Genomic DNA, 23,682 nt, shown 5'->3' on the forward strand with positions numbered 1-23,682 from the left:
TATGTAATGTTACAGTGTTATTCCTGAAGATCTGGCCATGCCTTCAGTTAATGGGTTCTGGACCTGAAAACTGGCTCAGGACCAAGAACTAGCAAGGGATTAGGACTTTTCAGCCTCCTGCTCATTCATTTTTATCTTTCCATGGTTGTAGATTTTACGTAACACTCCTGTGGCTACCCATCTATTTGCCCAAGGATGTCATGCTCCATTATCCATTTTCACAACTCCCTGCTGATCAAGCCCGTTGGCTGCCCCTCTAATCTTGCTGGCCATTATGGGAATTGCAGCCTTTTGGCTTATTGCGTTTAAGCATCACCACTGAGCTCTATTGCTTTGGCCCTTATCATCCCATCCTCTTGGTTACTGACAAGCCCAAACCTGGCTGCATATGAGCCAATACTGAACTTCTTACTGATGCTGTGCCTCTCTTGCCAGCACATTCATACTGGCCTTGGTGGAATTGTGTCATTTGGGTTCTCCCCTGGACCACAGCCCTCTGGTGAGTTTTCTGGCCTTATAAATATATCCATCTTAACATGGCCACTTCCCTCAGTCTCTTTTATTCCTCCCTGTACCATCTGTCAGGGCAACTGAAGCATTTCTACTTTGCTCAGCATGGCCATTACTTTTTCTAGGATGCTAAATGTTATCCTGGCAGTGGATTTGCCCCAGCCCCTGGGATACTTGCTAGGATGTTAAATCCCATGTCCCAAGAAAGCAACCCCAAGCCAATGAATTCTTGATTAACCAATCTTACATCCTGGGTCCCTTGATCAGGCATCTTCAAAGTCTGATTCCAGGAGTACATCCCTGGCTCCTATAGTTACATGCTAGTTAATTCTCACAACTCCTTGACCACATAGTCTATTCATTTCCTTAACTGGGTAATGCTAGAGAAGAGGTGCCAGGAGAGGAGTTGCAACAGTTCCTGAGGGGGGCTCCTGTTGTCCTGCAGAGAGGCTTCTCTACTATTTTCTAGCACAGGGCAAATGCTACCTCTTCGTAAGGGTGGGCTACACTGTAAGCCCTTTGGACTCAGGGAGGCTCTTCAGCTCCAACATCTGTGGCATCCATCCAGATGTCCCCATCCCATTTTTCAGATTACTAGGTTTTTCCAACCAGAGCCTTGATAGTACCACAACAGACCTTTTTTTGATTGACCATTCAAATGTCCCTGAAGCTAGGGAACTGTCAGATCTGTCTTCTGCTTAACTATGTGTATTCTTACACTACAAGATATAAGGGCACCTTTATAAATAACCAGAGAAGTCCTCTGGCTCTCACACTTAGCTTTAGTTACTTATTAACGACCCCTAATTTCTCATTATTTTTTTCAGGGCCTCAATATATTTCTGCAATAATCTGCAACCCTGCCGTCTTTTTGGAATACCCCATACTCATATCTTTTAAATTACTGCGGCTGCATCCTTCTACCTGACTATGTTTTCAAGTTACCACCAGTGAAATCTTTAGCACCCTCCTACCACACTTAAGATGGTTGTTTTTTTTTCTTACTGGGTGGTGAGTGAACCAGTCCCAGATCTGCATTTTACTGCCTGCTTCCTTGAACCATTCCTGCTATATGCCAACAAGAGACACAAAGATAGGATTAGGTGTGCCAGAGATTGATTGGGGATGGGGAAGTTGGCAAAGGTAAAGAAAGCCTTCAGACTAGTCTAATGTCTGTGAGAGACATAATAATTTTAGCATCCATCAATGGTCTTGACTGCAACAATTTCTACTGAGGCATTGCCTAATGCCATTTTCTACATTTATGAATTAGTATTCTGTGAGGAACAGCTGTTCCTTTTCTCCCTTTTACTTATGTAAGCAATTATTTATTTATACAAGATAACTTTTGTGTATTTATATTGTTCTGTGTTTTATAATCCAATGTTATTTGTATTGTTCAAATTTTCTCAGCTTTAGCCATTGGGAGCTCATTTAAGTTGGCTCCTAAGTCTCCTAGAAATGTCTCTATCATTTTTTGAGCACTTGCTTACTTTCTGGTATCAAATGTTCTAGGCCTATTTCTGTATTCTCTGACGTATTTCTGGTAACCAGCCATTTCTCCAAGGAGTCCTGGTTCCTTTAATTAGAGAATGGTATTTAGAAACCAAAATTTTGGGTGCTAGGTGTACTCATTGATATTGGGATGTCATTACTTCCAGGCTTGCTCAGTAGACATTATTATATCTATATCTATATATCCATAGATGTATCACCTATATATACATCTATATTTATATATCTGTCCATCTGTATATATAATAAAAACCATGAGTTATATTGATACCTCCAAATCTAATCCAATTCCACAGGGTTTATTCTAACCTTCTCCCGTTTTTTATTGGAATGTCTTTCTATAACATAGATTCTTTATAATTTGTTTAACCAGTAACCATTTGATAGGCATTTGGATTGCTTTTAGTTATTGGCTGTTAAAAAGAGTACTGCAGAGATAATATTTGTACATATATCTTGGAGAGGTTTTTCAAATATATATATAGGGAAAAATGTCTAGCAGTGGGCTTTCTTGGTCTGAGGAAATGAACATTTAAAATTCTTATAGATATTTCCAAATTAGCCTCTAAAAATACTGTTTGCATCTTTTAAAATAATTGTCTTAAGGGCACATTTCTTAAAAACAATCCTGGCCTGTTTCCTAATGTCAGTGTCTCTTTAACCCTTTTCCTGTCACCATTTAGATAGACTTCTGATGGGATCCAGAGGCCCAGAGATTCAATGGCATTTAGTTTTCCCTTAACCTGGTAACATTGATTACTGCAGTCATTTGGTCTCTAGCCCAGAGTCTTCTGATAGTGTTGCAATTTTTATTCATAGACATTTCTCAAGTCTCATTATCCTTCAATAGTTTCAGTCAAATTATAGACATTTATGCTGATTTCTTTATAACCTAGTTAAAGTTTCATTGCCCTGACTAAACCAGAGATATTTCTCTTTATATTAAAATTCACTCTTAGCCTAGAGATATTTTCACTCTTTGCAAAGTGGCTGTGTTTTCCTCCTAGGCAATTTTAAACTGTTCTCTGTTAATAGCTGCAATTAAAATGCCCCCTCCCTTACTGATTGTACTCAGTAATTCAAATGGTTTCCCATTAACTGATGATTTCTTTCTGAATTACAAGAGGCAGAGTTGGTTCAGAGTTCACCTTACTCTATTTCATTCTTACATTTCTTTTCTAGCTTCCACTAGAATTTCCTCTGTTATTCCAGTCTCTATTGGTTAATAACCTATGCCTCCTCTGTATTACTCATTCTATACCGAACACAATGTGGATGTTATTTGAATGTATGTAACAGCATAGAGTAACAGACATCATCTAGAGAGAATTTGCTACAATGAATAATGATAATTGAGGTTGAATGTTTAGGGTGCAGACAGATTGTCTAGAAGTGGCATTGAATGGGCCTAAAGAACAACTGTATGAGTTACATTTGTGAAAGCTTATTGTGTATCAGACACTGAAATGGATGCTAAAAAGGCAGACATGGTACCTTCTCATTGGGAATTGCTCCATTCTGCCATTAGAGCAGAAAACAGAGCTAAACAATGATAGCATGGTTAGCTATTGCTGATACAGGAGTTGATTAATAGTTGGGAGAGATCAGAGGAGAGGAACTCCCAGTGTCTCTACTTTAAGGAGTCAGAGAAGACTGCACAGATGACACCATTGATCTAGGCCAGTGATGGCGAACCTCTGACACGTGAACTCATTTTTTTGGTTGATTTTTCTTTGTTAAATGGCATTTAAATATATAAAATAAATATCAGAAATATAAGTCCTTGTTTTACTATGGTTGCAAATATAAAAAAATTTCTATATGTGACACGGCACCAGAGTTAAGTTAGGGTTTTTCAAAATGCTGACACGCCGAGCTCAAAAGGTTCGCCATCACTGATCTAGGCTATGAAGAATGAAAAAAAGAGAAAGAAGGATATTCCAGGAAATGATTAAAAGCTTAGGACAGCAGGGAGCCAAGGAATAATGTGTTTATGGAGGAATGATGGGGCATTCTAATGTGGTCCAAAGTTGATCAAACTAGTGTTTGAGAAATTCTTCACCAAGCACAGGCAGGTATCACAGAGAAAACATGGTGTATTTGTTTTATTCATTTCTAAAATGGAAAAAAAGGCAAACCCCTTTGTGATTTTTTTTAAAAATAAAAATGCTGGTTGTTGTTTTTTTTTTATGTGGCTAAGGACTTGGACACATAATCCTTCCCCTTAGCTCTTGGAGAACACTGCCAGTGACTCCAAAAGGGAAAATTGATGCTGAGTACAATAGAGAAGTATCAGTTTATTCCAATTGTGAGCACATGAGAATATGAACAGATTATAAAATCACATGAACAACAAAATGTAGAGATCAGTCACACTTGAGCAGAACTTAGTTAATACTTTGAAGTCATTCCTCTGAGACAGCTGCCCCAACCCCACTCCCAACCCAACTGAGCAAAATGTAGTGGAAATGGGCCTGTTTAGGGGCTGGGGGTTAATACTGGAATGACTTACTGGGTAGTAAGTTCTTAAATTTTAATGACTTATCTTGATAAAACTCTAAGGAAGCCCAAGTAGAAGCCAAACTTATTCAACACATCATTAGTCAATGCTCCTTAGAGTAATCCTATATAATAAAAGCCTAATATGCTAAGTGTCCAGTCATCCAGTCGGCCATTCAACCAATCAAAGCGTAATATGTTAATGATATGCTAAGGCCGCTCAACCGCTTGCTATGACATGCACTGACCACCAGGGGGCAGACAGCCGACCGGTCGACCAGTCGTTATGACATGCCCTGACTACCAGGGGGCAAACGCTCTAACCAGTGGGTGAGTTTGCTGCTGGGGGTCCAGGCACGTCCCTCTCTGGCCACAATCATGCACCTGTGGGGTCCCTCGGCCTGGCTTGCGCCCTCTCTCAATCCAGGACCCCTTGGGGAATGTCGGAGAGCTGGTTTCAGCCTAATGGCGGACCAACCAGTCGCTATGATGTGCACTGACCACCAGGGGGCAGACGCTTAATGCAGGAGTTGCCCCCTGGTGGTCAGTGTGCTCCTACAGGGGGAGTGCTGCTCAGCCAGAAGCCAGGCTCACTGCTGGTGAACGCAGCCATCAGTCAGACATCCACTGAGGGCTCCCAGACTGCGAGAGGGCACAGGCCAGGCTGAGGAATCCCGCCCCCCCCCCTCCCAGGCCGGAGTGCATGAATTTCATGCACCAGGCCTCTAGTATTCATATGAGAAGCCAGGAAACCTGACTATAGGACATAGAGGCATTGGCACCATCTGGTGGAGAGAGTAGAAACTCATCTTTAAGCATGGGCTTGCTTAAATATGGGACCTTACAGCAGATGTTGCAACAAAGATTAGCATTTACTAAATGCTCTCCATTCAAACATGTAATTTTCTAATAAATTCTAGATTTATCTCTTGAGTTAGCAATAATACTTATTAGATCTCTCCTTGGGACCTTTCAGTTTCTTACTAGACTTGGTACTTGCAACTAAAAGGATTTGGGTTGTGAGAACTCTTCAGCATAATTTTGAGGCAGGAAATTGCTCTCTGATAGATGCTGTGAAGGAAAAAAGGAGATACAGAATTAGCCTTAAGTAACTTAACAGTGTAACTGGGAAACAAGCCATTTATTCTAGGGAAATGAGAAAATCAAGAGGCAAATCCCAAGGTAAGACAATGTCACAGGAGATGTCACTGGGCACTCAGATGAGGTTGGTGTGTTCAGGAATGACTTCATGAAGGAGGCTGGACTTCAATTTATCCTCAGCAAAGCATTTCCAAAATTTCTAGAACTCTAGTTCTCAATTTGGGCATGTTAAGGAAACCATCTAATATTGTTATTTCTTCACACTTTTCATTCACACTTTTTTTTTTTTGGCAAATACCTTCTGCCTTGTCTTAAACCATCAAGTCCATGAAATTACAGGTTTGATATGTTTTTGAGTTTGCTATATATTTGTTTTGCTAATATACATGAAATAAACACAGGAAATCCTCATTATATGGAGATAATTACAGTAAGTCCTCACTTAGTCACTGATAGGTTCTGTGTCTTTAAGTGAAACTACATATAACGAAACCAGTTTTACCATAGGCTAATTTATATAAACAAGAGTTAAGTGCCTATGGCATCTCATCAATGTTATAACAAAACAACATCGAACAAAATAATTTTCTTGATGACCTGCTGTAGTTCTACAAAAAGACCATTTAAAGGGAATCAATCTACCGAAAAAGAGTATCAGTCATTTATGTTAATTTTTTATGCAAAAGTTCGATTGGGATTTTAGTTTATAAATGAAACAAAAAATTATGAAAGTAAATATTTCATTGTTTACCCAACAAAGTATAAGCTGTGTTGCAACTATGGATAATTTGAAAAAAATATTATTTAATTGAATGGTATTTTTCTGACAAAATAATTTAACTTTTGTGGCACAATCATAAATATTAAAAGACATCAAAATAGACCTCTCTTTACCTTTTAATGTTCAAATTATTTTATGAGCAACCTACTTAATTATCATCCTTGTGAGTTTTCTCTTGTTCAGTTACTGATCTAATTGTTCTAAATCCTTATAAGTTAGTGGATTTTTATGTGATCTGAGCAGACTTTTTCTTTAATCTCATGCAATTCTACTTTTTTTGTTTAGATTTGTAACTTGGATTTCCAGTAGATATGTATTGGGTTTGAATTATATTGGAGAAATTGAAAACAGCATTGATCTTATTAGTGAGCCGAGGGTATTGTAAAGTAGAAGATTATTTAAGTCAGTTCTCAATTCAACAGTGAATATTTTGGTGTTAGGATGACTTTTATTTTCCTATGCATCCTTCCAAAGTCTCAGGGAATCTCTGGAATTGCCCAAGGACAGAGAAGTTCAGAGTCCTCTGCTCAGAACCGGGTTAAACTTCAAGGCCCACTGAGCATAGTATCTGTCCTACCTCCTATCATACCCTTTCACAATATCCTTGGGTGATATTTCTTCTTTTCATGGTATCTACAATTGTGTATGCTGCTTTCTAAAATCACCTTGAAATGTATACTGAACCAAAAGGTAATAGTAGCTTTTAGAAGCCTCTCTGTGTAATTCCTATTAGGAAACTCATAGAAAGGCTTTTTGTAGTAGCTAATATTTTCCTCTTGTTGGAATGATGATTTGAAAGTTACAAGCCTTTCTCTGCTTTTTCCCAGCCAGGTCTCTAGACAAACTTTATAACTTTGCTGATTGCTCTGGACTCCACCTGATATTTGCTCTAAACGCAATGCGTCGTAATCCCAATAACTCCTGGAACAGTTCTAGTGCCCTGAGCCTATTAAAGTACAGCGCCAGCAAAAAGTACAACATTTCTTGGGAATTGGGTAATGGTAAGTAAGGTTGTTATTTGCTTTAATTGACAAGATAAAGGGTAAAAAAATAAGTTGGCCTCAGATATGATCTCAATTAGACCATCTCTAGTGTATGGGCCTGAAAACACTTGAGATTTTTGGCCACTGCGTTGAAAATAGTAAAAGACCAAATAATAAAGGACAGTAGATTTAGTGAATCCACACCATTTGCATATATAGTTATCGCTAGTTAACTCATTCCACATATGGAGAAAATGTCATCTGTGATTCATAAGTAACAAATTGAAGCTAAGTCAGATATAACCTGTCTGCACAGTCTGAGCTGCATTTTATAGGGTGTGTTCTATGGAACACTGGTCCTACAAGATAACCTTTATAACAATTCAAATATATTTGGGGACTGCTCTATAGTATATGCACCTCTCAAAGGTGGAGAGGGGCAATGGGGGGGAAAGGGGACATCTATAATACTTTTAACAATAAACATAAATTTCAAAAAAGGCTCTGAGAAGCCTGCTGCAACTATTATAAATTAGTTCTTTGAACATATTTATAATACAGTTTTGAAGTTCTTATCTGCTAAGCCTAACATTTGGGCCCCCAAGAAAGAGTTCCTATTTGCTGCTTTTTTTTCTTGATATGTTCATACTTTCCTATATCTTTGCATCTCATAATTTGTTTTGTTGTTGTTGAAACTATACTTACAGGTAGGTTAGCACAACCCTGAATTCCAAATCCTCCATCTCAGAGGTTATTTTTGCTTTTGCTTTTTGTTTGTTTGCACTAGTTCTGTAGAATCTGCCTCCCTTGCATTATGTAACTGCTAATATCTCTTAAATTTTTATTTTTAAATTTTTTTTAATTTTTAAGGCCAGCTTCCTAGGGGTTTCCCTTAGTCAACATAGGCTAATGGTGAGACTATGATTGATCAGAGGTTATGCTTAATTGAGCCAGTAAGGCTTCCATCCTTTGCCAGTGGATCTGTATGTGGGTTGGGGAACACAATAAAAATTTAGGCAATTTACAAGTCTGACTAACTTTTACTTTCTGACATGCCTTCTTATGTCTCCTTTATGAGTGTACTAGGTTTCGCACTCATCTACGAATGCATAGATAGCTAGTGCCCTCTCCAGTCTCTCCTGAGCATGCACAGCCTTCCAGACTATGAGGAGTATCTGTGAGCTTATCAAGGCCCACTTTGACTGTCTTATTCCCCAAACCGCCTGTTAAATTTCTTGCAAGTGTGCTGGTTTATATCTTTCCCCTATCAGTATCAAAACCTCAAGTTAGTCTTCTTGGAGCATGTACTTCATTCCAAATCAAATTAGCTCCCTCTAGCAGTGGAGCTGCTGGATTTAGAACTTTCCTTGCCCTTTAGAACTACCAAGTTAAGAAAAACTGGGAGAGGGGGTTTTGCCCTAAATTATTTCATTTAGCTATTTTGTTATTATTAAACATTACATTTTTCTAACTTTTTGGTATAATAACCATATTTATGAACTTTCCTTTTTTTATCATTTATATTCATTTCCTAGGCTTGTCATAACAAAATATAATGAGTTTCATGGTATGAAACAACAGAATTTATTCTCTCTCAGTTCAAGAGACCAGAAGTTTGAAATCAAAGAATTGCCAGGGTTGATTCCTTCTGGAGGCTCTGAGGAAGAATCTATTCCATTCCTCTCTCCTAGATCCTGGTAGATCCCAGCTAGCTTTGGCACAGCAGCATCTCTCCAATCTTTGCTTCCATTGACCTGTGGCCTTCTTCCCTGTGTATTTGTGTACCTGAATCTCCCTCTCCTTTCTTTTATAAAGATACTAGAGGCCCGGTGCCCGACATTCGTGCACTTGGGGGGGAGGGGGAGGTTCCTGAGCCCAGCCTGCGCCCTCTCACAGTCCGGAACCCCTCGGGGGATGTCCGACTGCCCACTTAGGACATCCCCTGAGGGGTTCTTAGCACTGCTGTGGAGGTGGGAGAGGCTCCCACCACCACCACTGGGCTTGCCAGCCATGAGCCCGCCTTCTGGCTGAGCAGTGTCCCCCCCCACCCCCCGTGGGAGCGCACTGACCACAGGGGGCAGCTCCTGCATTGAGCGTCTGCCCCCTGGTGGTCAGTGCATGTCATAGAGACCAGTCATTCCGTCGTTTGGTCGATTTGCATATTAGCCTTTTATTATATAGGATTGGTTATTGGGTTTAAGACATACCCTGATCCCATATTACTTCATCTTAACTAATTACATCTTCTAAGATCCTATTTCCAAATAAGATCATATTCTGAAGTTTCAGGTAGACATAAATTTTGTGGAATACTGTTCAACCCAGTATATCACTCATTATAGAATATCACCTGAAAATCAGTATGGTCTCTCTGTTGTGGATTAGGTGATCTTTTGTGAAGATTAGTTTGAAAATGAATAGAATAGTAAGATGGCATTTGACTTTTTTGTTGCAGGGGTTCCTCAAGTTAAGCTAGCTCACATCCTCTTTGGTTATTTTATTCATGTTAAGAAAAAGGCAGAGAGATCTGTGAACAGGAAAGGGTTGGCAGAGCTTTACCCTTCTCAACCCTGACTTGCATGTCTTCTTTTAATCTAGAGCCAAATAACTATCGGACTATGCATGGCCGGGCAGTAAATGGCAGCCAGTTGGGAAAGGATTACATCCAGCTGAAAAGTCTATTGCAGCCCATCCGGATTTACTCAAGAGCCAGCTTGTATGGCCCTAATATTGGGCGGCCCAGAAAGAATGTCATCGCCCTCCTAGATGGGTACGTCAGATTATTTAGCAGTTCTTATAACATTATTTATTAAATGTAATTAATTAATGTATTTGTATTTTTTCTAGTTATTTTGTTCTTAAAAAGGACAGAGAGATTTTTTCATGATTTCCCCCACTCTAAATCAGGGATTCTCCATCAAACAGTGTAATAACTTTTCATGTCAGACCTTCCACAGTCAACAGAAGGTGGTAGGATTGGGGAGGGAATTCATAATCAAACAAAGCCAATAACTCTATCATTTATGTCTATGCAGTTATGCTTTTGGATTATCTTTTTTTAATGATTTGATTAATGTATTTTCATGGGATGACAGTGTCCTCTCAGTAGCATAATCCTAATTAATTATTCATTCATTCTGGAAAAGTTTCTTGAGTAAATGATATGTGCCTAGTACCATGTCAGGAGCTGGGTATGTAATAATAAACAAAAACAGATACTTTCTTTACCTTCACAGAGCATATAATATGGTAGGAGAAACATAGACATTAATCAATTGATCTTAAAATTAAGATAATACCAAGTAAAGGTACATGGTACTATAAATGACTCTAAGGGCTGGGATTTGATGGAGCAGGAGGTCATGGAAGGATTTCCTTAATGAAGCCACACATAAGAGGAAGAGAGATATTTGGTGTATTTAAATGATAGGTAGGTGTTAACTAGATAAAGTTTAAACTGAACAGTATCTGTGTTCTTGGGAAAAAGAAAAGCATATGCAAAGACCTGGAAGATGAAAAAAGGGCCAGGTTGGCTAAAGAAAGGCATAGCTAGAGAAGTGATTAGGTATCATATTATATAGATAGAAACTTATAGGCATAGTGAAGGACTTAGAATTTCTTCTAAGTACAATGGGAAAGATGCTGAATGTTATTAAGCTGGGGAGAGAAATAATTTGACTTGTTATGCAAAAAGTATGCTATGTTTACTCTGTGGAAAATAGGTTGGAGAGGAAGCAGTGATAAGGCCACTGTAGTAAAGAAAGAAAGAATGATGGGAACCTGGACTAAGATGGTGGCAAGGAAATATATTGTTGGAGGTAGAATCCAAAAGTCTTGATATATTGGATAAATGTATGGTGATATGACATAAGAATATTCAAGCAACTGGATGAGTAGTATTGTCATTTACAGAGATGGGAAGACTGGAGGACTAGTCTAGGAAGAAAATCATGACTTCAGTTTTCATGTTACATTTATTATGTTTGAATCTAAATAAGATGTCAAATATATCATTGAATGAGTCAAGGGATCACTTGGGTTGCGGGAAACGAGTTAAGTCGGCTCGCGTGAATTGCGCATACTCCGCGGGAGCCGTCTTAAACTCGGTTCATATAGATTTGCGGTGGAGTGCGGGAAACGTGTAAACTCGGGCCGATTGTAACTGCGTATTACCAAATATTTCATTTCAATCGAACCCATACTTCAAAAGATATAGGCATTTTAACGCGCCATCTTATATTTTGGCGGGAAATTCACCCGACACCGTAGTGGGATCAAGATCTCTGCTAGCAATATTAATTCTGGGGGTCATTAAAATGCAAATAGGATATAAGGCTGTGGGAATATAGGAGATCAGTTAGAGAGAATGTGGAAAGAGAAGAGACAGAGGGTTAGGAGAGGCCAGAGGAACTCTCATATTTAGAGGGAGAAAAGAGGAATGACCTCAGAAGTAAGAAAAAAGAGAGAGATTAAGATGTCACAGGAACCAAGAAAAGAGAGTTTTAAATACAGAGGGAGTGCTGCTAGGAGGCCAGGAGGTCAAGTAACAGGAAGATAGAAAAGTACCAATGGATTGGGCAACATGCATGTTTTTGGTGACTTTGGATCACAAAGTTCAGTGGAGTGGTGAGAATAGGAGACAGATCACAATAGTTTGAAGAGTAAATGGTGTGTGTACGTGAAAGATTGGAAACAATAATATGGACAGTAATCCTTAACAGATTTTTTACTATGAAGGAGAGCAGAAAAACTAAGGAAGATGTGGGAGTCAAGGAAAGTGATGGCATTTTTCTTCTGGGAGACAGTAGGACAGGTTTGTGTGTTGATGAGACTCATGCAGGAGAGAAGAGCTAGATTGAAGATATAAAACAAAGTGAGAAGTCCTTCAAGGTTAGAAGAAATGGAGGCCAGAAAAATTGGCCTTCATTAAATGGAGGGGTAATTCCATCAGAGTAACAGAAGGTAAGAAACAAATATATCTCCATGCCAGAGGTTAAAAAGTCATACTGAGGAGATACTTCTACCCAGTACATAGGTGTAGTTAGGGCATTCTAGTTTGTGTACATACTGTAAATATGAGCACATAGATAGATGCTGGTTTGTTATGAATAAGTCAAGAAATTTGGATACAATAGTAAGTGACAGATAAAAGAAATGAACATGTAACTGGATGCTGTGGTAGCAAGTGGTGGGGTTCATCTCCCTATACATCTAAAAACTAACAGGACTCAGGAGATAGAGAAAATTACTTAGGGCAAGGAAAGGTCCCAGTGCTTTATATGCCAGGAAAAAATGGAGATTTGTCTTTCTTAATGTATATGTACTAAATATACAGTGAAATATAACTTGAAATACATAAACATTCCTAGCAACTCAACCAACAATAACAAAAATGTCAGCACTCTAAATTATAAGCTCTGTAGTCTTTTCCAGTTCTCCTGGTTATACAGATATAATTTTACATAGTTGCGATCATTGTATATGTATCATTTTGAGTTCTGCATGTTTTACTCATTGCTTTATATTGCTCTTTCTTTATTTCTACATAGTTCTCATATTTGTCATTCTTAATAGCAATAAAATATTCTATTGCATTAATGTACCAAAGCTTTCCCTCATGTTGGGCATTTGGACTGCTTCCAGTTTTTGTCTGTAATATATAGCACAGCTATAAACATCTTTATACAAATAGGTTTTTTATTTCTTTTGAATTACATCCTTGGGCTGTATTCCAAAAAGTTGGGTTTCTGGATCGAAGTATGTATATGATAATTTTTATGGTTCTTATATTTGTTGCCAGATTTTATTTTTCAGAACAATTTTACCAGGTTGCAGGGCAGTAATGTATTAGTGAATCTTTCCCCCCAATACCCCACAGCAATGAATATTGTCTTTTTATTCATTTACTCTATTTTAATTGATGCAAGACTCCTCATGGTTGTTTAAATTTGAATTCTGTTAACTATAAAAATAACTGGGAGATTAAAAATGGTGGCAGAGTAAGTGGATGCTGCATGAACATGCTCACAGAAACAAACTGGTATTACAACTAAAATACAGAAAAACTTCCTGAATAATCAACAGAAAACTCACAGGAGAGAACTCTGACACTGGAGGACTGAAAGTGGAGACCGCATAGAAACTGGTAGGAGGGGCAGAAGCGCTAAAGGGCTGGCCGGGTGCCCACAGATAGCAACTGAGTCCCAAAGAGATATCTCAGCTGTGGGGGGTTGCCACTGAGAACTCTGGGATCTAATCCCCAAGCTGGGCCCCCCCAGCAGAGAGCACCAAAACAGAGGAGGGTACCCATATAACATCTGGCTGTGAAAAGCAGCAGGGTGCTGTCTGCCAGAGAATAACAGCTGAAAATTCAGGCACCCTCTTAAAGGGCCAATGTACAAAATTCCCTGTGGAGCCATCCACCTTGTGCTCCGGCAGAAGGAGGCTTAAGTGGGCTGGAGCTGTGAGGGCAGAAGCCAGGACTGGGGACTCGAGGGATAGGGCTCAGAAGGCAGACACCCCAAGTTTCCTGGGCTGAGTCATTCTCTCATGCAGCAGAGAACATCTTTCCCACATAGACATCTACCTTAACTGGGGGGAAGACAGTTGACACACCCTATTGAAAAACACCTTGCCCAGAGGCTACTTAAGAGATTAAAAATAACAATTAGCCTCCAGGGAGTAGCAACTGCCCCACCCTGTTGGAAAAAAAAATCTCTTGCCATACCTGAAGACGATTGCCTGGGGGGCAATTCAAGTCAGAATCCTATCAGTCTGTAGGCCAAGGCAGTCTCTGGAGGCTTTGATTCTCTGCCTGATCTAATTAGTCAAAAATGGCCTTTAACACTGTCCTGCATTAGAGGTTGAGAGGTGTAGAGGTGTAATACATAGACACAAACCCAAACAGAAAGCCAAAATGAGGAGACAAAGAAACAACCCCCAAATGAAAGAACCAGAGAATTCTCTAGAAGAAGAGATAAATGAAGCAGAGATAAGACATTTATCTGAAACAGAGTTCAGAGTATTGATGGTAAAGATGCTCAACAGTGTGAAAAAAGATATAGTAACTATGAAAAAAGAACAGTCTGAGATAAAGAATGACATAATACAAATAAAGAACACATTGGAAGGAATACACAGCAGATTAGGGGAAGCTGAGGATCAAATCAGTGAATTAGAAGACAGAGTTAAAAATATCACTCAATCAGAGAACCAAAAAGAAAAAATAATTAAAAAATAGGAGGACCGCTTAACGTGAAACATAACAATATTAGAGTAACAGGTGTGCCAGAAGAGGCAGAAAGGGAGAAAGGCATAGAGAAGGTGTTTGAAGAAATAATGGCAGAAAATTTCCCTAACCTGGTAATGGAAAAAGTCACACAAGTTCAGGAGGCACAGAGAACCCCAAACAAGAAGAACCCAAACAGGCCCGTGCCCAGACACATAATAATTAAAATGCCAAAAATTAAAGACAAAGAGAGAATCTTAAAGGCAGCAAGAGAAAAGAAAACTGTTAACTACAAAAGAGTTCCCTAAAGGCTGACACCTGATTTCTCATCAGAAACTCTATAAGCCAGAAGGGATTGGTGTGAAGTTCTCAAGGTAATGGAAAGCAAGGATTTGAGACCAAGATTACTATATCCAGCAAGGCTATCATTCAAAATAGAAGGTCAAATAAAAAGCTTGACCAAAAAAAAAAAAAAAAAAAAAAGGCTAAAGGAATACATCACCACCAAGCCAGCATTATAAGAAATGCTAAATAGATTGCTGTAATAAGAAGAAACAGAGAGAGAAACCTAGCCATACAGAAATATAATGGCAATAAATAAGTACCTATCAGTAATAACCCTAAATGTAAATGGACTAAATGCTCCAATCAAAAGTTGTAGGGTAGCAGATTGAATACAAAAACATGAGCCAACTATATTCTGTCTACAAGAGACCCACCTGAAAACAAAAGACATACACAGGATGAGAGTGAAGGGATGGAAAAAAATTTTCCATGCAAATGGAAAAGAAAAAACAGGAGTAGCAATACTCATATCCGACAAAATAGACTTTAAAATGAAGGCCATTACAAGAGACAACAAAGGTCACTACATAATACTAAAGGGATTGATCTAACAAGAGGACACAACCCTGGTAAACAAATATGCACCCAACATAGCAGCACCTAAATATATATTAAAAAAAAAAAACTTCTAGAGGACTTTAATGGAGAGATCGACAACAATACAGTCATAGTAAGGGACTTTAACACCCCTCTGACTGCACTGGATAGATCTTCCAGACAAACCTAACAAAGAAACAGAGACTCTAAAGGACACACTGGATCAGATGGATTTAATTGACATTTATAGAACATTTCACCCCAATGCAGCAGAATATACATTCTTCTCAAGTGCACATGGATCATTCACCAAGATAGACCACATGTTAGGACACAAAACAAGTCTCTACAAATTCAATAAGATTGAAATCACATCAAGCATCTTCTCAGATCACAGTGGAATGCAATTAGAAATCAACTACAGTAAAAACACCCAAAAACATTTAACCACATGGAGGATAAATAGCATGTTATTAAACAATGAATGGGTTACCAATGAGGTCAAGAAAGAAATAAAAAATTTCCTGGAAACAAATGAAAATGAACACACAACAACCGAAAATCTCTGGGACACAGCAAAATCAGTCCTGAGAGGGAAGTTCATAGCTACAGGCCTACCTCAAAAAAACAAGAAAAATCAGCAATAAACTATTTAACCCTACAACTTAAAGAACTAGAAAGAGGACAACAAGGAAAGCCCAGAGTAAGTAGAAGGAAGGTACTAATAAAGATTAGAGCAGAAATAAATAACACAGAGAATATATATATACAAAAAAATCAATGAAACCAAGAGCTGGTTCTTTGAAAGTATAAACAAAATTGATAAACCATTAGCCAGACTCATCAAGAAACAAGGAGAGAGGACCCAAAGAAATAAAATCAGAAAGGAAAGCGGAGGAGTAACCACTGACACCACAGAAATACAAAGGATTGTAAGAAAATACTATGAACAACTATATGCCAACAAGCTGGACAATGTGGATGAAATAGACAAATTCCTAGAAAAATACAATCTCCCAAAACGGAATCAGGAAGAATAAAAAAAAACCTGAATAGGCCAATAACAACTGATGAAATAGAAGCAGTAATAAAAAAAAAAACCTCCCACCTAGAAACCAGAAACACCAATCAGATAGGATATATGCACCCCCATGTTCATAGCAGCACAATTTACAATAGCTAAGATTTGAAAACAGCCTAAGTGCCCATCAGCAGATGAGCGGATTAAAAAACTGTGGTACATCTACACAATGGAATACTATGCCACTATAAAAAAGAAGGAACTTTTACCATTTGCAACAGCATGGATGGAAACGGAGAGCATTATGCTAAGCGAAATAAGCCAGTTGGAGAAAGATAAATATCACATGATCTCACTCAAATGTGGGATATATTGATCAATATAAATTGATGAACAAAAATAGATACAGAGACAAATGGCAGGGGAGAGGAGAGGGGTTAGAGATCAGCCAAAGGAATTATATGCATGCATATTAGCATAACCAATGGACACAGACACTGGGGCAGTGGGGGCTTGTCCTCAGAAGTGGGAGTGGCAAGGGGGAGGGGTCAAGCGGGGAAAAAGGAGACATATGTAGAACTTTAAACAATAAAAAAAAATATATTGAGTGTCAGTGAAAAAAAAACAACTCCCACCAAACAAAAGCCCAGGTTCTGACGGCTTCACAGGGGAGTTTTACCAACATTCAAAGAAGAACTAACACCTATACTCCTCAAACTATTTCAGAAAATCCAAGAGGAAGGAACACTTCCAAACTCTTTGTATGAGGCCAGTATTATCCTAATTCCAAAACCAGATAAAGACACTACAAAGAAAGAGAATTACAGGCCAATATCCCTGATGAACATAGAAGCTAAAATTGCCAACAAAATATTAGCAAATCTCATCCAGCAATATAATAAAAAGATCATACACCATGATCAAGTGGGATTTATTCCAAGGATGCAAGGCTGGTACAATATTTGCAAATCAATAAATGTGATACATCACATAAAAAAATTGAAAGACAGAAATCACATGATAATATTGGTACATGCAGAAAAAGCATTTGAAAAAATCCAACACCCATTTTTGATAAAAACTCTCAGCAAAGTGGAAATAGAGGGAGCATATCTCAACATGATAAAGGCCATATACAACAAATCTACAGCCAACATCATACTCAATGGGTGAAAACTAAAGTCATTTCCCCTAAGAACAGGAACAAGACAGGGTTGCCCACTTTCACCACTCCTGTTTGACATAGTACTGGAAGTGCTAGCCATAGCGATCAGACAAGAAGAAGAAATAAAAGACATCCAAATTGGAAAAGAAGAAGTAAAACTATCATTATTCACAGATGACATGATATTGTACATAGAAAACCCCCAAAGACTCCATCAGAAAACTAGCAGAGTTAATAAATGAATTCAGCAATATAGTAGGATACAAAATTAACACCCAGAAATCTATGGCTTTTTTATACGCCAATAATGAACTCACAGAAAGAGAAACTAAAAAAAAAAATCCCATTTACCATTGCAACAAAAAAGTTAAGATACCTAGGAATAAATTTAACTAGGGAAGTAAAAAACCTGTACTTGGAAAACTACAGGACATTGAAAAAAGAGATAGAGGAAGACATAAACAAATGGAACAATATACCGTGTTCATGGATTTGTAGAATCAACATCATTAAAATGTCCATACTACCCAAAGCAATCTATAGATTTAATGCAATCCCTATTAAGATACCATAGGAATACTTCACAGACCTAAAACTAACTCTCCAAAAATGAATATGGAATAAAAAAAGACCCTGAATAGCTACAGCAATTCAGAGAAGGAAGAACAAAGTTGGAGAGATCACAATACCAGATATCAAGCTATATTACAAAGCCACTGTTCTCAAAACTGCCTGGTACTGGCACAAGTACAGACACATAGACGAATGGAACAGAACAGAGGATCCAGAAGTCGACCCAAGCCATTTTGCTCAATTAATATTTGACAAAGGAGGCAAGAGCATACAATGGAGTCAAAATAGTCTCTTCAATAAATGGTGTTGGGAAAATTGGACAGATACATGCAAAAAAATGAAACTAGACCACCAACTTACACCATACACAAAAATAAACTCAAAATGGATAAATGACTTAAATGTAAGATGGGAAACCATAAAAATCTTAGAAGAATCCATAGGCAGAAAAATATCAGACATATGTCGTAGCAATATCTTTACTGATATATCTCCTAAGGCAATGGAAACTAAGGAGAAAATAAACAAATGGGACTACATCAAAATAAAAAACTGCTGTACAGCAAAAGAAACCATCCACAAAACAACAAGAAAGCCCACTGCATGGGAGAACATATTTGCCAATGTTATCTGTGATAAGGGTTCAATCTCCAAAATTTACAGGGAACTCATACAACTTAACAAAAGGAAGATAAACAAGCCAATCAAAAAATGGGCAAAGGACCTCAATAGACCTACAGAAGGCCAAGAGACATATGAAAATATGCTCAAAGTCACTAATCATCCAAGAGATACAAATCAAAATGACAATGAGGTACCATCTCACACCTGTCAGAATAGCTGTCATCAACAAATCACCAAAGACAAGTGCTGGTGAGGATGCAGTGAAAAAGGAACCCTCCTTCACTGCTGGTGGGAATGCAGACTGGTGCAGCCACTGTGGAGAACAGTATGGAGTTTCCTCAAAAAGTTAAAAATGGAACTCCCATTTGACCCAGTAATCCCACTTCTAGGAATATAGCCCAGGAAACCAGAAACACCAATCATAAAGGATATATGCACCCCTATGTTCATAGCAGCACAATTTACAATAGCTAAGATTTGGAAATAGCCTAAGTGCCCATCAACAGATTAGTGGATTAAAAAACTATGGTACATCTAAAAAAAAAGAAACTCTTACCATTTGCAGCAGCATGGATGGATCTGGAGAGCATTAAGCTAAGTGAAATAAGCCAGTCGGAGAAAGATAAATACATGATCTCACTAATTTGTGGAACATAATGAACAGCATAAACTGATGATCCAAAATAGAGCCAGAGGAAAAAATATTTTAGAATATAACACAAGTAATCCTGTTATTTGCAGATTTTTAATTTTTCCTACAACTTTTATGATATACTATGTTAGTACAGTTTTGGTAATATTTGTTTAAGTCTTTTTTTGAAATATTAATTTTTATTGCATGTAATATTATACTTAAACTCATTTTTCTTGAAATATTAATGTTTATTGCATGTAACATTATTATACTTAAAATCATTTTTCTTGAAAAAAAAATATATCCTATATAATAAAACCCTAATATGCAAATCGACCGAACAGCGGAATGTACGGTCACTATGAAGCGCACTGACCACCAGGGGGCAGATGCTCACTGCAGGAGCTGCCCCCTGGTGGTCAGTGCGCTCCCACATGGGGAGCGCCTCTCAGCCAGAAGCCAGGCTCATGGCTGGTGAGTGCAGCAGCGGTGGCAGGAGCCTCTCCCGCCTCCACAGCAGTGCTAAGGACCCCTTGGGCACTGTCCGCCTGCCGGCTTAGGCCTGTTCCTGGACTGCGAGAGGGAGCAGGCTGGGCTGAGGAACCCCTCCCCTCCATTGCACGAATGTCATGCACCGGGCCTCTAATATATATATATATAACTGAACATTTTCCAAATCCTTATGTCGTCTCCTTTCTCCTGCCCCAGGTTTGGTTAATGACACAGTACCATTTTTGCCTCAGGCGCAGACTGGGAGGCCATTTCAAATTCATTCCTCTCCTTTGTTCATATATTCTATCAATTACTTATTAAGTTCTGTTGTTTCTAACATCTTAGTATCACTCATATTCTGTCTTCTTTCCATTTTTATTTTAAGCCTTATCATTTTTTCTCCTGGATGGTTTCTATATATTTAGTGTTAGACTCTAATAATTGTTTCACATTGATTTCTCAGTGGTTTTTTTAAAAAATCCAACATGTGATCAAATCACTCTTGCTTGAAATCCAAACCCTTTCACATGTCCCCCATGGGCTTCAGAGTCAGGTGCCTGCCTCATTTTGCAGTCTACTGCTCCATGCCCTTTGCACAATGTGCCCTTAGCCATAAAAATATATGTAAATTTTGACAGATGCCATATTCCTTTTCCCTTTGCACCTTTTTATCTTGTGACATTTTCTTTAGAGTAACACCCTGTCCCCTAATTTTTCATCTTTCCAATAGATCTTCTCTGACATTTTTAGGCAGGATTTTTTATCACCTCCTCTGTCCTTATATGGTACTTTGTTTATTTTCCTGCTGTAGCACTTATCAAATTGATGATAACTTATTTATTTATATGTCTGCCTCCCCTACTAGATTGTGGACTAGGATCAGGACCCAGCCTATGTTTTATTCATTTTGTAGCCTCAGAACCTAGGAATACAATAGGTGTATTATAAGTGCTTGTTGAATAAATTCTGTCTTATTCAACAACTGTTTCTATATTCATATGACCCAAAAGCAGTATGCATAAATGTGATTGTGAAGCATTTTAAATCATTGTATATTATGGTGGTTTATATAAATCATAGTGGTTTAGCTTTAACTTTATCGAGCCAAACTAATTTTTAAATTTTTTAACTTAGGTAGTTATAGGATTGTCTTTCCAGTTAGGATACAAACTCCACTAGGACAGATATAGAATCTTCACTTTTATATCTTCAGGGACTAACGTGTTGCCTGGAATATGGAACATACTTAATAAAATGCTTGTTTTATTATTTTCATTTCCTCATTCGGGAAATGGCTCTTCCTAGTAATTGATTTTTATCTAAAGGCATGAAGAATTATTCTTTAGGGTTATATCAATTTCCTCTGCTTTTCTTTTATAAACTTATGCATCATCTATATAATGACAATTTTATCTTAACCTATTGCTTTTTTATTACTTTGAAACATGTTTTTATTGTTTCAAAAGTTTATTTTTATTATAACTATTCTTGTCTACTTTCTTATTAGTAGTCTTTTCTGTTTCTTTCCTTACACAGTTAGGATAAAGTTACTATTTCCTTTTCATATAGACAGTTTAAATGTTTTAATTGTTAATGTTAAGCTCTTTTAATTTACTTGGAGTTTATTGCTATATCTGCTATAGAGTAGGGACCTAATCTATTTTTTGGTGATGCAGTAGTATCAAGAAGCAGACATTCATTGAAAGCATTTTAACTAAGATAGTTAAACAGATGGAAGACTGTCAACAATTAAGCAGAGTAAGGAAATGGTAACCCAGAGAATGTGGGCTCTGAATAAAGATAGCTAATCTGCCTAGCAGATAGGCTCTGCGTCAGAAGAGGGTGGAATGAGAAAGGGGGACCGAGTCAAGGGGTTTATATGAAAGTCTGTCTGCAGAGTGACTACAACCAGAGCTCAACTCTTCCTCCATCATTTTAAGTGCCCTACCCGCCCAGATAGAGCAAAAACAGCTCTGTCTGTTATCTCTAAGCAAATGCCAAACCAAAGCTCGGGAGCCCTCACCAAAGAAACTGAAAGAATCGCCAGGGGATGAACCTAGTATGTTAAGATGGAGTTGCTCTTGCATAGTAAATAAAACAGTGAATAAAGCATTGTGGGATACCCATGCCAAAGACTGGCTGTGCATCCTCCTCCTCCTTCTCTAAAGTAAAATGGATTGGTCAACAGACTCTGCCTTAAAAACAGACATCCCAGTGAACAGAGAGGCTTATCTAAAAGCCCACATACTCAATAGCTGAACAAATATGTACCTGCTACTTAGAAGAGTCTACTTAGTCCCAATTTTTAAATATGAATTGATAGCCAAAGATCACAAGGAAACCAGTAGCATGGAAGAGAAAAACCAAGATAAATAAATTTAAAAATTGACACAAGAAGATTATAACTCAGGATCAGAACTTTAAAAATAAAAACTGGAATTAGTATTCTTATAAAGATATAATAAGATATTGTACTTCTAGAGTAAAAACTTATTTTCATGAAAAAACGTACAATTAGAACAATAAGAAATTTTAAAAACTAAATATGTAATTGCTGAAATTATATCCAATAAAGGTTAGGCAATGATTTATTAGATACAGCACTGAAAGTATAAACGATAAAAGAAAATATTGATTCATTGGACTTTTACAGAATTAATAACTTTTGCGCATTGAATGACATCATCAAGAATGTGAACTGGCACACAGAATGGGAGAAAATATTTTCAAGTCATATAAGTGATAAGGGATTTGTTTACAGAATATATATGAAGAACTCTTTGAAGGAGCGGGGGCAGGCTAGGAGAAGTCAATGGGGGTAAAGGGGACACATGTAATACTTTCAACAATAAAGATTTTTTAAAAATGAACTCTTACTAAACAATAAAAAGATAACCTAGTTTTTAAAATGAGCAAAAGGGAATTGAGTAGACATTTCTCCAAAGAATATAAACATATGGCCAATAAGCACATGAATAGATAGATGTCCAATATCATTAATTATTAGGGAAACATAAATAAAAATCATGAGATATCACTTCTCATTCACTAGGACGGCTAAGGTAAAAAGTCATACAGGAACAAATATTGAAGAGGATGTGAAGAAATTGGAACCCTCATACACTGCTGGTGGGAATATAATATGGTACAACAGCTTTAGAAAACTCTGGCAATTACTCAAAAAATTAAACCGAGTTACTATATGATTCAGCAATTACATTTCTAGGTGTATACCCACGGTAAATAAAAAAATCCACATACAACCTGTATACAAATATTCATAGTGACATTTTCATAATTGCCAAAAAAGTAGAAACAGCCCAAATGTCCATTAACTGATGAATGGATAAATAAAATGTGGTATATTCATACAGGGAATATACATATACATTCATTGTCTTTTTAATTGACAATAAAAAGAAATGAGCACCAATACATGTTACAACATGGATGAACCTTGAAAACATAATGCTACCTGAAAGAAGGCTAAATATTGCATGATTCCCTTTATATGAAACTAGAGGCCTGGTGCATGAAATTCATGGATGGGCGGGGGGTCCCCTCAGCCCAGCCTGCACCCTCTCCAATCCGGGACATCTCTCTCACAATCCTGGACCACTGGCCCCTAATTGCTCACCTGCCCGCCTGCCTGCCTGCCTGGTTGCCCCTAACTG

The 23,682-nt window shown here is 37.9% G+C and overlaps 1 protein-coding gene across 3 annotated transcripts in view; it reads left to right on the forward strand.

The window, feature by feature from the left end:
- HPSE2 (heparanase 2 (inactive)) overlaps positions 1-23,682 on the forward strand; it is a 505,349-nt gene that overhangs the window by 304,980 nt on the left and 176,687 nt on the right. For 2 of the 3 annotated variants that reach the window (XM_023754851.1, XM_023754852.1), the window contains one exon: positions 9,988-10,159. In XM_023754851.1, the coding sequence (XP_023610619.1) occupies positions 9,988-10,159 (172 nt within the window). Of the gene's footprint in view, positions 1-7,233; positions 7,408-9,987; positions 10,160-23,682 lie in introns of all 3 variants that reach the window. The other variant, XM_006089948.3, reaches the window with a different exon arrangement.

Source organism: Myotis lucifugus, unplaced genomic scaffold (genome assembly GCF_000147115.1).
Source record: "Myotis lucifugus unplaced genomic scaffold, Myoluc2.0 scaffold_66, whole genome shotgun sequence".
Classification (NCBI taxonomy): Eukaryota; Metazoa; Chordata; class Mammalia; order Chiroptera; family Vespertilionidae; genus Myotis; species Myotis lucifugus.